Source organism: Oncorhynchus mykiss, chromosome 32 (genome assembly GCF_013265735.2).
Source record: "Oncorhynchus mykiss isolate Arlee chromosome 32, USDA_OmykA_1.1, whole genome shotgun sequence".
Lineage (NCBI taxonomy): Eukaryota > Metazoa > Chordata > Actinopteri > Salmoniformes > Salmonidae > Oncorhynchus > Oncorhynchus mykiss.
In genome coordinates, this window is record NC_050572.1 from 19,520,945 (window position 1) to 19,539,330 (window position 18,386).

An 18,386-nucleotide genomic window follows, 5' to 3' on the forward strand; every position below is an offset into this window, starting at 1 on the left:
ATGGCCTGAGGCTAGGCTTTTGTCTGTCTTCATTGATTTACCTGTTGTTTTATTGGATAATTACAATGGTGTGACCAATGAAAAGAGTATGTGAAGCAAATTGACTATGAGTATGGCATGCATAGCCTGACTAGGGTGTGTGAATTGTGCAAAAAGATGCCTACAAGACTGAAGGTGAAAGGTGTCTGAAAGGTGTCTATACATATGACAGTGTCTAATGGGTATAATTGGCTTTGCTGAGGTTTAGTCCGTTCAGATTCAGTGTTACTGACGGTGTGTTGTTTGAATGTGGATCTCAGGTTCTTGGGTTGTGTCCATCAGTCTGACTTTACCTCCTTTAAGACGTCCCCAATCTCTTCCCCTTTTACATAACCTTAATCACCAGCTAGCTACGTGCTGTTTAGGGGTTACGTAATATGTGTTTGTGTGTCTGGACTGAGGTGACAGGACTTGAGGAATTCCGAAGTGTGGAATCATTGGGAGCTATAACCTGTAATCCCCTGTATTTGTATTTGATTTGTTTATTTGTAAGGGACCATGTACACAATGCCATTGCACCAGCTTTTTATCTGTAGTCCCTGGGCTAGTTGTGAAAAGAGAGGGTAATCTTGGGTATCTTAAAGTGATACATCAGGATTTTGTCAATGAAGCCCTTTATCTACTTCCCCAGAGTCGGATGAACTCATGGATACCATTTGTATGTCTCTGCGTGCAGTTTGAAAGGAAGTTTTTAACCAGCGTTAGTACAATGACTGGAAGTCTATTATAACTGCTAGCATGCTAGTTCTGCAAACGCAAGTTAGCATTGGCTTGTGGAACTACCTCTAACTTCCTTAATACTGGATGCAGAGACATAAAGATGGTATCCATGAGTTCATCTGATTCATTTCCTAAATCCTGAAGTATCCCTTTTAGGTATCTTGAGGATAATGTTAAAAAGCCTATTTCCTTATTTGATCATTTGCCTGTGGTTGTATTAATTTATTATTATGTTATTGTCTTTTACAATTGTGATATTATCATTAGGCCTATACTGTGTGTGCGTGCCTGTGTGTATGTGCATTTAGCATGCGTGTATAATCGAGGGATGAGAGCTTCACAGCCCTGATGATCCTTATTATCATATGACCTCTACCTCATTTCACCTAGAGACATCCTCTCACCAGTATCTATGTTTCTGTGGATTTATTCTCATGACCTGAGCTCCATATAAGGCTTATGACTGGGTTCATAAGTATACACACTGCTGTGATCGAAGACACACACACAACACTTATTTCACACACACATTCATGTAAAACTGCTGATCTCATTCCGCCATGTTTCTCTCACAACCCTGCTCAGCTGATTCTATCAGTTTACTGTATAGTACTGTACTGTGTATTGGCTGCTTCCCAGAGCCAGACGTGGGCACATGTCAGAGGCCTGCCCTCTCTCCTATATAGGTCACCTCTCTCAGAGCAGCAGGAAACAAACACACACTGTTCCCCCCCTAACAATGAAAGGTGTATTGTGGCTGGGCTGGTCAGAGCCAGCCGGAGGGAAGTCTGCCAGCATAGCCAGCCACACAGAGAGGATCAGGATTACTACAAGTACAACAGGACTGCACTGGACTGTGTACCAAATAGCTTTATTTACTGTTAGCCTCTTATTGGAGCCTATTGGAATTCAGAAAAGGGAATAAAATCAGTCTGGGTATAAAGACCAAGCTTGCTTCAATCCTTCCTGGTCTGAGGTAAGGCTATACCAGCCTGATGTTGTCCCCACTCATGTATGTCCACACAGTGCCAAATATTACACCTGTTTGGGTTTCTCCTTCTCTCTTCTGGCTAGACCATAGCCTAGATCACCTAGTCTAGGTCAATATGGTCACAAACAGTTCACACTGTCACAAAAAGTTAATCTAGGGCCTGGACTAAAAAAGACACTACATGACCAAAAGTATGTGGACACCTACTCATTGAACATCTCATTAATATGGAGTTGGTCCCCCATTTGCTGCTAGAACCGCCTACACTTTTCTGGGAAGGCTTTCCACTAGATCACTGGTTCTCAAACCTGGTCCTGGCGACCCAAAGGACTGCACCTTATTTGTTTTTGCCCTAATACTACACAGCTGATTTAAAATGATCAACTCATCAAAAGGCTTTGATGATTTGAATCAGGTGTGTAGTGTTAGGGCAAAAACAAAAATGTGCAGCCCTTTGGGTCCCCAGGACCAGGATTGAGAACCACTGCACTAGATGATGGAACATTGCTGTGGCAACTTGCTTCCATTCAGCAACAAGAGCATTAGTGAGGTTGGGTACTGATGTTGGGCGATTAGGCCTGGCTCGCAGTCTGAGTTCCAATTCATCCCAAAGGTGTTAGATGGGATCTAACACCTTTGGGATTGAGGTCAGGGCTCTGTGCAGGCCAGTCAAGTTCTTTCACAACCATCTTGAAAAACCATTTCTTTATGGACCTTGCTTTGTGCATGGGGGCATTGTCATACTGAAACATGAAAGGGCCTTCCCCAAACTGTTGCCACAAAATTGGAAGCACAGAATCGAATTGTATGCTGTAGCATTAAGATTTACCTTAATTGGAACTAAGGGGCCTAGCATGTACCATGAAAAACAGCCCCAGACCATTATTCCTCCTCCATCAAACTGTTGGCACTATGCATTGAGGCAGGTAGCGTTTTCCTGGCATCCGCCAAACCCAGATTCATCCGTCGGACTGCTAGATTGTGAAGCGTGATTCATCACTCCAGAGAGCGCATTTCCACTGCTCCAGAGTCCAATGGCGGCGAGCTTTTCACCACTCCAGCCAACGCTTGGCATTGTGCATGGTGATCTTAAGCTTGTGTGCAGCTGCTCGGCCATGGAAACCCATTTCATGAAGCTCCCGAAGAAACAGTTTTTGTACTGACTTTGCTTCCAGAAGCAGCTTGGAATTCTGTAGTGAGTGTTGCAACCAAGGACAGATGATTTTTACGTGCTACGTGCTTTAAGCACTCGGCGGTCCCGTTCTGTGAGCTTGTGTGGCCTACCACTTCGGGGCTGAGCCGTTGTTGCTCCTAGACATTTCCACTTCACAATAACAGCTCTTACAGTTGACCGGCAGAAATTTGACGAAGTGACTTGTTTGAAAGGTGGCATCTTATGACGGTGCCACGTTGAAAGTCACTGAGCTCTTCAGTAAGGCCATTCTACTGCCAATGTTTGTCTATGGAGATTGCATGGCTGTGTGCTCGATTTTATACACCTGTCAGCAACGGGTGTGGGTGCAATAACCAAATCCACTATTTTGAAGGGGTGTCCACATACTTTCATGTGTATATAGTGTACGTGCAGTCCAGTAGAGAATCTCCATCGGGTGTGGTTTTAGTCTGGGATACTAGCTCGTAAAGTACATGTTCTATTTTTTGATCCTGTGTACTACACGTCCAGAACAGTGATCCTATATGCATCTATGCTCCACACAGTTCCAAAGTGCTGCCTGTTTGGATGATGATGATTATGATAAACCATAACCTTATACCCCTTGTTTCCTTCCTGTCTATCTCCAGGTCTTCCAGAACAGTATTACAGTCTGACGTGGTTCCTGAGCCCCATTCTGGGTCTGATCTTCACACCTCTGATTGGCTCCGCCAGCGATCGCTGCACCCTGAAATGGGGCCGGCGACGCCCTTTCATCCTGGCCCTGTGTGTGGGGGTGTTGTTTGGAGTAGCACTCTTCCTCAACGGGTCACTCATAGGTGAGACTGGGAGTTGGGGGGCGGCGGGAGAAAGGTGAGACGAGGCCTGTAGAAAGAGCTGCTGTGTACTCCACCAGGAATTCAATAACCGACATTGTTACTACATTGTTACATTGTCACTATAGGTTAAGGTCAAAAGTTTGATCGTTAAAACATAAATGATTGATCAATGATTGATCAAATCTATTCCGTTGGGCAGCTGGCCAGTTTAGAGAAGTTAGGTTATTAGATTCAACCATCCTCAGCTGCATTTGCTGTTTTTACACAATTGTGTTGAGATGAAAGGCCTCACTTTACAGGAGCACTGGCAGTCACCTGCTGGAGCAGAGGACGCGACGTCATCTGAGACCCCGCTACACAGCCACATCCTATTCGGGACAGGAATTCACACTAACCCTATAGACTTCGGGAGTTGAAAAACATGACAGGCACACTCCCACCCACACATACACACCAACTGAGATACAATACAATACAATACCTTCTAAAACCATCTCAAATTAACCGTCAAGTCCTATCTGGCAGTTTAAACCCTTGTTGCCTGTGTGTGTGACAGGAAAGTGATTGGGTTCACAGAATAGGCTAATGACATCCTCTGTTGTTATCCATGATGTCATCCAGTCAGCCGGCCAGCCAGCCATCCAGCCGGTCAATCAGTCAGCCAGTCAGTCAATCTTTTAGCCTCACCTAATAAGCAGTCTTCTGAAGTGTGAGTTGTGATATGAAGCATATTAAATTGAAAATGATCTCTGGCTGTGTCTCACTAATGTGGTTCTCCTGAGTAGAAACCAGAGTAAAAAGAGAGCCTGCTTCTATAACGTCAAGTGTTCTAATGCAACACACACACATCAAGCTCCACTTCTATCAGGAGTTTCACGTCCTACATTAACCTACTGGCTCCTCATTGTCATTATCAGTGGAAGTGATCCTAAGTGCCACTATCTGTGCAGGCGGAAGAGGGGGAGAGAAGGGTTCCAGTTTGCTCCGTGCTTGAAAGGCACAGCAGAGGGGAAGATCAATAGATATCCCGTAGAGTTGATTTGCTGCCGGCTTCAGGATAGTCAACCAATTAGTACTGAAGAGTCTGGTAGTAGTGGAAGGGAGCAGTGCCCTCATTATAGCCCTACCAGAGTGGCTATTTGTGCGTCATCACCCCCAGCTCAGGTCTCAGTGCTGTGGGTCATAGGCTACAGACTCCGGTGTACGCTGACCTGCTGGGCCGAACGGTGTGTGTGAACCCTGTCAGTCTCTGTGACATGGGAAAGGACTAGGAACCAGTTCACAGGGAAACGTTTCCTGTTGTGCCCCCTTTCTTACCTTTCATTGCCTATCTGGAGCCGCTTCCTGTCTCCAGCGCTAGCACGCTGCTCGTCGGTCCGTCAGCCACTCCATTGTCAGGAAGAAAGTCTTTGCTTACTACATACACACTGACTGACTACACACAGACTCGGACAGTACAGACTTCAGTACTACACCTCTTTTTTCCCTTCAACTTTTACACTTCTCTTCCTCTGTGGTCGTTGTTAATTGGCTAAATATTTTCCAAAGAGCGTTGTCCCTTTAATGAGAAAGTTGGAATAATGACTTGTTTGTTGTTGTGTCCTGGCAATGGGGAGTTCCTCTGGGCTCAATGTTATGATGGAAGTAGTAAATGGGAGTTTACAACTAAGAGTGTAGATTCCCAGTGAAATAATTCACAGTAGGCCAGATTTGCAATGACACTAATGACACTTACATTACAGGGACAATGTTTTACACCAGTGAAGCACAACGTTTCTGGCTAGTGTTTCTTTTTAGAGGATATTTTGATAAATTAGATTCACGCGTGCAGCTTGTACTGATAACTCTGCATTGGCGTGAACCAGGGTAGGAGTCTCTTTAAAGAGTATACACTGACGAGGTATCATATTGTCGCTGTTGGATGAAAACCTCTTATTTACAAAACAGAACATTTTCAGGAGATTAAGAAAAAAAACTTGCCATATTTTACCATTGACGAACATACCATTTTCAAAAGTTCAGAAGCTATTTTGAAAACATTTCCTTGGTTCTAGTCATGAAATGTTGAGAGTATGTTGAGGGGGTTACTGCTTTCAATACATGGAGTTAGGTTTTCATCACACAGCGACAATCTAGATATTCGCTGTAGCCCTGAGGGTGATCATCCAATCAACCTTATTGTGTTCTTCCTGGCCTCTGAGGTGGAATATACCATATACGGCTACGATTGACCTTTGTGTGTGTGTGTGTGTGTGTGTGGTGTGTGTGTGTGTGTGTGTGTGGTGTGTGTGTGTGTGTGTGGTGTGTGTGTGTGTGTGTTAGAAGGCAGTTGCATGCCATAATTGTAATCCACCATTCGGGTATTGATTCACATGTGAATATCTCGATCCAGCTGTGTTCTCATAGTTGCAGAGCTGCAAAGTAACTAGGATGGATATATCTTATCAATATGTATACTGGATTGGCAGGATGTGGTGGTCTCTGTGGCGAACTTTCTGTCTGTGAATTAGGCCTATGGTTTTCTGAAGGTGTTGTACCAGCTAGGATACTAACTCTGTCTCTGGTTGTGTTCCAGGACTTGCCGTCGGCGACGTGCCAAATAACCAGCCCATAGGGATTGTTCTGACGGTGCTCGGAGTGGTGGTGCTGGACTTCAGTGCAGACGCAACAGAGGGTCCCATAAGGGCCTACCTACTAGATGTGGCAGACACTGAAGAACAAGACATGGCCCTCAACATCCACGCCTTCTCCTCGGGTACAGCACACGTCTTAGTAGCACTCACCTTGTATTTCAGGATGTTTCCATGCCCATACCTTTGTCTGTGAAAATTTTAAGAAATTGAATATTCTCAAACAGGAAATTCAGCTGAAACGGAGATCCATGCTATGTTGTGTTATTAGAGATGCTAATTGTGTGTTTGTGTATTTTGCATGTGTGTGCCTGGGCCAGGTTGTGGGGGAGCAGTGGGCTACGCGCTAGGCGGTCTGGACTGGACCCACACATTCCTGGGCTCAATCTTCAAGTCCCAGGAGCAGATCCTCTTCTTCTTTGCCGCCATCTTGTTCACTATCTCTGTGGCGCTGCATCTGTTCAGCATTGAAGAGCAGCGGTACAGCCCCCAGCAGGACCGGCTGGACGAGGAGGCCGACGCCGCTTCTTCCACGGCCCACAAGGCCAACTGCTCCCCAGGGAAGCTTCATGGCCACAACACCCCCCACATGGAGCTCATCGGAGAGGACGACATCTACGACCCTTGTGATCGTTACGGCCGTTATGAGTTCTACAGGGATGGTGATGGGGAAGAGGATGGGCGCTCATTGCACGACATGGACATGGACTTCCTGGATGTGGAGATGGTGAGGTCCAAGTCGGACTCAGTGCTGCAAATGGCCGACGCCACACTGGATCACCTGGACCACGACGCTCTGTCCCTGCTTCACATCGAGCCCTCCATCTTTGCTGACCGCCTGTCGTCCTACCACGGCTCTCCACCACGCCGCAGCAGCAGCACAGGCAGCCAGGACCTCCTCAAAACCTCCAAAAAGATCTGCCGGCTGTCCCAGTTCCTGCAGGAGCAGGACCGCGATGGGGAAGAGGCGCTTCTCAACAACCAGCTCAACGAGCAGAAGACGCCAAATGGCCGGGCGCATGCCAACGGCTTGGGCCAGGGCGCCAACGGGCATGCCCACATGGTCATGAAGAACTCGGCCAGCACAAACGCTTCCATGCGGCACCGCCGACACATCTTCTACCGCCAGCCGTCCTGCACCTTCTCCTACTACGGCCGCGTGGGCTCCCACCGCTACCGCTACCGGCGAGCCAACGCCGCGCTGCTCATCAAGCCCTCGCGCAGCTTGAACGACATCTACGAGGTACAGCGGAGACAGAAGAGGAGACAGCAGAACCCCAGAGCGCGTCACCAGTCAGGCAACACCAACTCCAGCGGGGACACAGAGAGTGAGGAGGGGGAGACGGAGACCACGGTCAGGCTGCTGTGGCTGTCCATGCTGAAGATGCCTCCAGAGCTGATGAGGCTCTGTGTCTGTCATCTCCTCACCTGGTTCTCCATCATTGCTGAGGCCGTCTTCTACACTGACTTCATGGGCCAGGTCATCTATCACGGCAACCCCACGGTAAGGCTACTGGGACGCCAAGGACCAATATGCCACGTTATTATATAGCCTGTTGTATTTATGTGGGCAAAGTATTTATTTGGACATAAATGTACATGTCTTTTTTTGATGTCTTCTGCAAATAAAAAACTATTAATCACACAAACTCAATCTCCGGTTGCCAGTTCACTCCCCACCAGATTTTTGTTGCCGACCTGGGATTTGAACCGGATACCCTCTGGTTGCTGGCCCGCCTCTCTCTAACCTCTGGGATACCGGCCTCCCATTCTCTATCCCTAACTAAAGCTGTTGTTTTCCCTCCTCTCTCCAGGCTCCCGCTAACTCCACGGAACTGCAGAACTACCACAAAGGAGTTCAGATGGGCTGCTGGGGGCTGGTCATCTATGCCTTGACCGCTGCCTCCTGCTCAGGTCACTGACCAGTCATTGAGTAGAATAAATGGATGGATGAATGGATGGATGAATGAATGGAAGGATGGACGAATGAACTAACTAACTAATAAACTAACAAATTAATTAAGTGACAAATGACTGAGTGCACCACCCTGGTCTCAGAGCATTTCGTTTTATTCTGTATGTAAATCTGAGACACTCCATTTACTATGATATGTTACATTTCGTATGGTAAGCATTACACATTTGCAAAATGTACAATATGTTTCAAATTTGCAAAAACTACAGTATGTTAGGAATTTGAGCTAGGTGGCTAACGTTAGCTAGCTGGTTAACGTTAGCTAGGCTAGGGTTAAGTTTAGGGTTAAGTTTAGGAGTTAGGTTGAAGGGTTCAGGTTGGGGGAAGGGATAGCTAAAACACGGTAAGTAGTTGCAAAGTAGCTAATTAGCGCAAATGCTAAAGTTGTCCGTGATGAGATTCGAACTTGCAACCTTGGGGTTGTTAGACGTTCGCGTTATACGCCCACTCACGCTACTTTTTTTTCCTTTAAGTAACCATCTGTCTTATGTAACCATACCATATCATACTAAGTTGAGTGTCCTGGATTAACTTTTACTATGTTGCGTCTAGTCTATGAGACCAGGCTGAGCGCACAGGGCTCAGACACAGGCTTGTGCAGGTCTGTGTGCTCTGAGGCAGCCATAAAGTCCTTTCTAAACAATGTGCTCAGTCTGCAGCCGATGTGCTATCTGTCGCTCTGTTCGCATGCTGGACGGTTAGACTATGACAAGCCAGTGAGTTGAGATGATCTGTGCAAGTGATAGTCACTCAATTAGTCAAAATAAATTGTAGTGCTTTTTATAATTGGACTATTCACAAAGAGCTGTACAGCAACCCAGCACCTAAACACCCAGCGTAAGTCACAAGAGGAAATCTTTACTAAGTGCTGGTCACTTAATCATGGTGAATGTCGTCTAGTTGAACGACAGTGTGGATAAGACTTACAGGAGTCGCCTCTCTTGTAACTAAACCAACTTTTATACGAGGCCATATGAAATCTAGGCATCTTTGTAGGTTCAGGCCTTGGCCACTGTGCTTCTGATCTGCATTGCTTGCTCTTTGTGGGTTTAGGCTAAGTATCTTTAAAGCACTTTGTGACAACTGCTGATGTAAAAAGGGCTTAATAAAATGATTTGGCCTCCCCTTGTTTATAAACTATTATATTGTATTATTTCAGCCTTACTGCAGAAGTACCTGGACAACTTTGACCTGAGCATCAAGGTTATCTACGTCCTGGGTACGCTGGGCTTCTCCATCGGTACGGCCGTCATGGCCATCTTCCCTAACGTCTATGTCTCCATGGTGATGATCAGCAGCATGGGCATCATCTCCATGAGCATCTCCTACTGCCCTTATGCCCTACTGGGACAATACCATGAGATGAAAGAGGTAAGGATCTATACTAGTTAGTACTCCTGGGACAATACCAGGAGATGAAAGAGGTAAGGATCTATACTAGTTAGTACTCCTGGGACAATACCAGGAGATGAAAGAGGTAAGGATCTATACTAGATAGTACTCGTGGGACAATACCATGAGATGAAAGAGGTAAGGATCTATACTAGATAGTTCTCCTGGGACAATACCATGAGATGAAAGACGTAAGGATCTATACTAGATAGTACTCCTGGGACAATACCATGAGATGAAAGAGGTAAGGATCTATATGAGTTAGTACACACACTGATATAACAGGTTAGTTAGTTACACACTGATATAACAGGTTAGTTAGTTACACACTGATATAACAGGTTAATTAGTTACACACTGATATAACAGGTTAGTTAGTTACACACTGATATAACAGGTTAATTAGTTACACACTGATATAACAGGTTAGTTAGTTACACACTGATATAACAGGTTAGTTAGTTACACACTGATATAACAGGTTAGTTAGTTACACACTGATATAACAGGTTAGTTAGTTACACACTGATATAGCAGGTTAATTAGTTACACACTGATATAACAGGTTAATTAGTTACACACTGATATAACAGGTTAGTTAGTTGCACACTGATATAACAGGTTACTTAGTTACACACTGATATAACAGGTTAATTAGTTAGTTACACACTGATATAACAGGTTAATTAGTTAGTAACACACTGATATAACAGGTTAATTAGTTACACACTGATATAACAGGTTAGTTCATTAGTTACACACTGATATAACAGGTTAATTAGTTACACACTGATATAACAGGTTAGTTAGTAACACACTGATATAACAGGTTAGTTAGTAACACACTGATATAACAGGTTAGTTAGTTACACACTGATATAACAGGTTAGTTAGTTACACACTGATATAACAGGTTAGTTAGTTACACACTGATATAGCAGGTTAATTAGTTACACACTGATATAACAGGTTAATTAGTAACACACTGATATAACAGGTTAGTTAGTTATAACTAGTTAGTTAGTTAGTTAGTTAGTTACACACTGATATAACAGGTTAGTTAGTTACACACTGATATAACAGGTTAGTTAGTAACACACTGATATAACAGGTTAGTTAGTTATAACTAGTTAGTTAGTTAGTTAGTTACACACTGATATAACAGTTAATTAGTTACCCACTGATATAACAGGTTAGTTAGTAACACACTGATATAACAGGTTAGTTAGTTACACACTGATATAACAGGTTAGTTAGTTACACACTGATATAACAGGTTAGTTAGTTACACACTGATATAACAGGTTAGTTAGTTACACACTGATATAACAGGTTAGTTAGTTACACACTGATATAGCAGGTTAATTAGTTACACACTGATATAACAGGTTAATTAGTTACACACTGATATAACAGGTTAGTTAGTTGCACACTGATATAACAGGTTACTTAGTTACACACTGATATAACAGGTTAATTAGTTAGTTACACACTGATATAACAGGTTAATTAGTTAGTAACACACTGATATAACAGGTTAATTAGTTACACACTGATATAACAGGTTAGTTCATTAGTTACACACTGATATAACAGGTTAATTAGTTACACACTGATATAACAGGTTAGTTAGTAACACACTGATATAACAGGTTAGTTAGTAACACACTGATATAACAGGTTAGTTAGTTACACACTGATATAACAGGTTAGTTAGTTACACACTGATATAACAGGTTAGTTAGTTACACACTGATATAGCAGGTTAATTAGTTACACACTGATATAACAGGTTAATTAGTTACACACTGATATAACAGGTTAGTTAGTTGCACACTGATATAACAGGTTACTTAGTTACACACTGATATAACAGGTTAATTAGTTAGTTACACACTGATATAACAGGTTAATTAGTTAGTAACACACTGATATAACAGGTTAATTAGTTACACACTGATATAACAGGTTAGTTCATTAGTTACACACTGATATAACAGGTTAATTAGTTACACACTGATATAACAGGTTAGTTAGTAACACACTGATATAACAGGTTAGTTAGTAACATACTGATATAACAGGTTAGTTAGTAACACACTGATATAACAGGTTAGTTAGTTACACACTGATATAACAGGTTAATTAGTTACACACTGATGTAACAGTTAATTAGTTACACACTGATATAACAGGTTAGTTAGTTACACACTGATATAACAGGTTAATTAGTTACACACTGATATAACAGGTTAGTTAGTTACACACTGATATAACAGTTAATTAGTTACACACTGATATAACAGGTTAGTTAGTTACACACTGATATAACAGGTTAATTAGTTACACACTGATATAACAGGTTAGTTAGTTACACACTGATATAACAGGTTAGTTAGTTACACACTGATATAACAGTTAATTAGTTACACACTGATATAACAGGTTAGTTAGTTACACACTGATATAACAGGTTAATTAGTTACACACTGGTATAACAGTTAATTAGTTACACACTGATATAACAGGTTTGTTAGTTACACACTGATATAACAGGTTAGTTAGTTAGTTACACACTGATAAAACAGGTTAATTAGTTACACACTGATATAACAGGTTAGTTAGTTACACACTAATATAACAGGTTAGTTAGTTACACACTGATATAACAGGTTAATTAGTTACACACTGATATAACAGGTTAATTAGTTACACACTGATATAACAGGTTAGTTAGTTACACACTGATATAACAGGTTAGTTAGTTACACACTGATATAACAGGTTAGTTAGTTACACACTGATATAACAGTTAATTAGTTACACACTGATATAACAGGTTAATTTGTTACACACTGATATAACAGGTTAGTTAGTTACACACTGATATAACAGGTTAGTTAGTTACACACTGATATAACAGGTTAGTTAGTTACACACTGATATAACAGGTTAGTTAGTTACACACTGATATAACAGGTTAGTTAGTTACACACTGATATAACAGGTTAGTTAGTAACACACTGATATAACAGGTTATTTAGTAACACACTGATATAACAGGTTAATTAGTTACCCACTGATATAACAGGTTAATTAGTTACACACTGATATAACAGGTTAGTTAGTTACACACTGATATAACAGGTTAGTTAGTTACACACTGATATAACAGTTAATTAGTTACACACTGATATAACAGGTTAATTAGTTACACACTGATATAACAGGTTAGTTAGTTACACACTGATATAACAGGTTAGTTAGTTACACACTGATATAACAGTTAATTAGTTACACACTGATATAACAGGTTAATTAGTTACCCACTGATATAACAGGTTAATTAGTTACACACTGATATAACAGGTTAGTTAGTTAGTTACACACTGATATAACAGGTTAGTTAGTTACACACTGATATAACAGTTAATTAGTTACACACTGATATAGCAGGTTAATTAGTTACACACTGATATAACAGGTTAGTTAGTTACACACTGATATAACAGGTTAGTTAGTTACACACTGATATAACAGGTTAGTTAGTTACACACTGATATAACAGTTAATTAGTTACACACTGATATAACAGGTTAGTTAGTTAGTAACACACTGAGATAACAGGTTAGCTAGTTACACACTGATATAACAGGTTACTTCATTAGTTAGTTACACACTGATATAACAGTTTAGTTAGTTAGTTACACACTGATATAACAGGTTAGTTAGTTAGTTGAACACTGATATAACAGGTTAGTTAGTTAGTTAAACACTGAAGTAACAGGTTAGTTAGTTATAACTAGTTAGTTAGTTAGTTAGTTACACACTGAGATATCAGGTTAGTTAGTTACACACTAAGATAACAACATGTTAGTTAGTTACACACTGATATAACAGGTTAGTTAGTTGCACACTGATTTAACAGGTTAGTTAGTTACACACTGATATAACAGGTTAGCTATTTACACACTGGTATAAAAGGTTAGTTAATTAGTTAGTTAGTGACACACTGATATAACAGGTTACTTAGTTAGTTACACACTATAACAGGTTAGTTAGTTAGTAACATGCTGATAACAGGTTAGTTAGTAGACTGGATCAATTATATAACAGATGATGTTCAGAAGAAATGCTATTCACTTTTCACACAGTGTGAATTAAAATCAGGTTAATCAAATCATTGGCAGAAATCCATACAACATTTGGCGTCAAGATTTTTTTAAACCACGTTCCAAGATGTTGTTTAGTATACAGAGGGTACGTAGTTGATGTCTCATTAGACACACTTTAAATCACATACACTAGACACTAGACATTATCTGCTGAAGGACGTTATTGCAGGCCCATATCCAAGAGGACAGATTTGAAGATGCCAACAGACAGTGGTAATGTTTCATCTGCTGACTGTTATGATAACCTCCAGGCTGTATGCTGTGGTGTCAAGCCATAAAAAGATCCAGAAACGTAAACCTTGTATGTCACTATGCCAAGACTAATAGAGCATTTAAAGGCCAGATTCCATCAGAACATGCCGGAACAGGTTATACAGGTTAATATCATAGCTCCATCATATACAGTGCCTTGCGAAAGTATTCGGCCCCCTTGAACTTTGCGACCTTTTGCCACATTTCAGGCTTCAAACATAAAGATATAAAACTGTATTTTTTTGTGAAGAATCAACAACAAGTGGGACACAATCATGAAGTGGAACGACATTTATTGGATATTTCAAACTTTTTTAACAAATCAAAATCTGAAAAATTGGGCGTGCAAAATTATTCAGCCCCTTTACTTTCAGTGCAGCAAACTCTCTCCAGAAGTTCAGTGAGGATCTCTGAATGATCCAATGTTGACCTAAATGACTAATGATGATAAATACAATCCACCTGTGTCTCCGTATAAATGCACCTGCACTGTGATAGTCTCAGAGGTCCGTTAAAAGCGCAGAGAGCATCATGAAGAACAAGGAACACACCAGGCAGGTCCGAGATACTGTTGTGAAGAAGTTTAAAGCCGGATTTGGATACAAAAAGATTTCCCAAGCTTTAAACAACCCAAGGAGCACTGTGCAAGCGATAATATTGAAATGGAAGGAGTATCAGACCACTGCAAATCTACCAAGACCTGGCCGTCCCTCTAAACTTTCAGCTCATACAAGGAGAAGACTGATCAGAGATGCAGCCAAGAGGCCCATGATCACTCTGGATGAACTGCAGAGATTTACAGCTGAGGTGGGAGACTCTGTCCATAGGACATCAATCAGTCGTATATTGCACAAATCTGGCCTTTATGGAAGAGTGGCAAGAAGAAAGCCATTTCTTAAAGATATCCATAAAAAGTGTTGTTTAAAGTTTGCCACAAGCCACCTGGGAGACACACCAAACATGTGGAAGAAGGTGCTCTGGTCAGATGAAACCAAAATGTAACTTTTTGGCAACAATGCAAAACGTTATGTTTGGCGTAAAAGCAACACAGCTCATCACCCTGAACACACCATCCCCACTGTCAAACATGGTGGTGGCAGCATCATGGTTTGGGCCTGCTTTTCTTCAGCAGGGACAGGGAAGATGGTTCAAATTGATGGGAAGATGGATGGAGCCAAATACAGGACCATTCTGGAAGAAAACCTGGTGGAGTCTGCAAAAGACCTGAGACTGGGACGGAGATTTGTCTTCCAACAAGACAATGATCCAAAACACAAAGCAAAATCTACAATGGAATGGTTCAAAAATAAACATATCCAGGTGTTAGATTGGCCAAGTCAAAGTCCAGACCTGAATCCAATCGAGAATCTGTGGAAAGAACTGAAAACTGCTGTTCACAAATGCTCTCCATCCAACCTCACTGAGCTCGAGCTGTTTTGCAAGGAGGAATGGGAAAAAATTCAGTCTCTCGATGTGCAAAACTGATAGAGACATACCCCAAGCAACTTACAGCTGTAATCGCAGCAAAAGGTGGCGCTACAAAGTATTAACTTAAGGGGGCTGAATAATTTTGCACGCCCAATTTTTCAGTTTTTGATTTGTTAAAAAAGTTTGAAATATCCAATAAATGTCGTTCCACTTCATGATTGTGTCCCACTTGTTGTTGATTCTTCACAAAAAAATACAGTTTTATATCTTTATGTTTGAAGCCTGAAATGTGGCAAAAGGTCGCAAAGTTCAAGGGGGCCGAATACTTTCGCAAGGCACTGTATTTAACCAGGTACAAGTCAGTCAGTTAAAAAAACCTTGTATTTTACAATGACAACTTGGCAATTATTTGATACCATGTCTCTTCTCTCCTGCTCTCTTCCCTCCTTTCCCCTCTCTCTTCCCGCCCTTTCCCCTCTCTCTTCCCCCCTTTCCCCTCTCTCTTCCCCCCTTTCCCCCTCTCCCAGTACATCCACCACAGCCCAGGGAACTCCAAGCGGGGCTTCGGCATCGACTGTGCCATCCTGTCATGCCAGGTGTACATCTCCCAGATCCTAGTGGCATCGGCACTGGGCGCGGCGGTGGACGCCACAGGTAGCGTGCGGGTCATCCCTATGGTGGCGTCCGGCGGCTCCTTCCTGGGTTTTCTCACCGCCTGGTTCCTGGTCATCTACCCGAGCCATGGCGATGCGGAGGCCAAGGGTGAGCAGAAAGCTTTAACAGGGTCCTCCTCTGATAACAGCGGCACAGAGAAACCCAGTGTTCTAAAACTGACCAAGAAAGGCGCCGCCACCACTACGTGTAAAGTGGAGTGCGAATCCACTCTGTGATGGAGGGGGTTACTGTTATCATAGCAATGCAAACGACATCAACAAAAAATAAAAATAAAAACTGACATTCCCTTTTCCGCCACCGAAGACTGTGCTGCATGGCATGGGTTTGACCGACCTGCTCTTTCTCTGAGACACATGGGCCAGGATGTTTTAAAGTTTCATTTTTACTTTTTTCATTTAATATGTGTCGCGGTCTCAGGACTGTGGTGTGGCGAGGAGAGGACAATCATCTCTCCCTCTCAGGGCCACCAGGAGCCGCCATCAAGGCGGTCCGACTGGATAGGACAGATCAGGGGACAATGGATACACACGCGACCGACCGTCGTTCACACGCTGAACTGGGATCTCTCGAAAAGACATGCACTTCACTCTTGCACTTCCATTCATGGGTCAAGACAAAAATAGTTTAAGAGATATTTTATTCTTCTAATAAGTGAATCATTTGAAAATACTGAAAATTGCTCTTCCTTTTGATTGAACATTTTATTTAGTTTATTTTACTCTATATATTTTTGACATGATATTGCAGAAGGACATTGTAATCACCAAATGTGGCCAGGCCCGGTATAATTTACAGGGTTGATGTTTTACTTTTTGGACTTTAAAGGTTTTTAGTGGCTTTAAGAGGAAACGGCACAGGTATAAGGAGGAGATTTCTTCTTTAGGAGAGCATCTCCAAAGTGAGGAGCGAAAGAAGGCATTGTTTGGTAAATAGTTCTCTTATTTATTTTATTTTAGCACATACTAAGTTGTCACATACTAAGACCAGTTACACTATATCTACACATAGATATCTTTATCCTCTTTAGTAATTTATACTAAGGATCCTATTTTCCACCTTTCAGTATAAATCCTTCGGAGATCACGTCCTCAAGGGCATTACCATTGACGGAGAACAGAAACACTTTAAGAAAATGCTCAAGAGAAAGAATCTCAGTGCTGCGTTGGAGTTACGAAGGAGTGCATACCAAACAAAGGAGAGAAGCTGAGGAGCGCTTTTCAGTCTCAGTGAGAAGAAACAGATTTTGCGCTTAATTTCCCTTACTACTACTTATTTTTCTTTCTCTTGTTTCAAAAGCAATGTTAATGGATTGTGTCACTCGATGCACAATTTCAGCTGTTGTCCTTTTTTTGAGGATGTTACTAAAGCTAGCTAGATGTTTGTCAAATGTGGGAGTGCGGTTAGATGGAGGGTTGGGGGAGGAGCCCCTAGGCAGAACTTAAACTGTGCAGGAATTGAAGTTGGTTCTTTTCCTACCACATAGGTCTTCTATTTTCAGTTTCTAACTGATTGAAAACGAAGTAATGGGTCTTAAAAGAAGAGTAATATCCTCTCACTTTTGTAGTCTGTTTACATTTTAGAAACCTGGTTGCTGCATGGTTTGGGCCATGTGGCGAGTTGTGCTGTGCTCGGAAGCAGCCCTAGCTAAATGCTAACCTGCCATGTTGGCTCTGCATGGCCTACATACAGTGCATTGGGAAAGTATTCAGACCCCTTCAATTTTTCCACATTTTGTTACGTTACAGCCTTATTCTAAAATTGATTAAATTGAGTTTTTTCCTTATCAATCTAAATAAAATACCCCATAATGACAAAGCCAAAAACAGGTTTAGACATTTTTGAAAATGTATTAAAAATAAAAAACAGAAATACCTTATTTACATAAGTATTCAGACCCTTTGCTATGAAACTCAAAATTGAGCTCCGGTGCATCCTGTTTCCATTGATCATCCTTGAGATGTTTCTACAACTTGATTGGAGTCCACCTGTGGTAAATTCAATTGATTGGACATGATTTGAAAGGCACACACTTGTCTATATAAGGTCCTACAGTTGACAGTGCATGTCAGAGCAAAAACCAAGCCATGAGGTTGAACAAATTGTTCGTACAGCTCCGA

The 18,386-nt window shown here is 41.9% G+C and overlaps 1 protein-coding gene across 3 annotated transcripts in view; it reads left to right on the forward strand.

The window, feature by feature from the left end:
* Positions 1–18,064, forward strand: part of LOC110488054 (solute carrier family 45 member 4) — a 71,179-nt gene extending 53,115 nt beyond the window's left edge. For 2 of the 3 annotated variants that reach the window (XM_021560030.2, XM_036970988.1), the window contains 6 exons: positions 3,554–3,742; positions 6,318–6,497; positions 6,693–7,876; positions 8,187–8,286; positions 9,507–9,718; positions 16,122–18,064. In XM_021560030.2, the coding sequence (XP_021415705.2) occupies positions 3,554–3,742; positions 6,318–6,497; positions 6,693–7,876; positions 8,187–8,286; positions 9,507–9,718; positions 16,122–16,484 (2,228 nt within the window). In that variant the 3' untranslated portion in view covers positions 16,485–18,064. The remainder of the gene's footprint in view (positions 1–3,553; positions 3,743–6,317; positions 6,498–6,692; positions 7,877–8,186; positions 8,287–9,506; positions 9,719–16,121) is intronic. The other variant, XR_002468338.2, reaches the window with a different exon arrangement.
* The last annotated feature ends 322 nt before the right edge of the window (positions 18,065–18,386 follow it).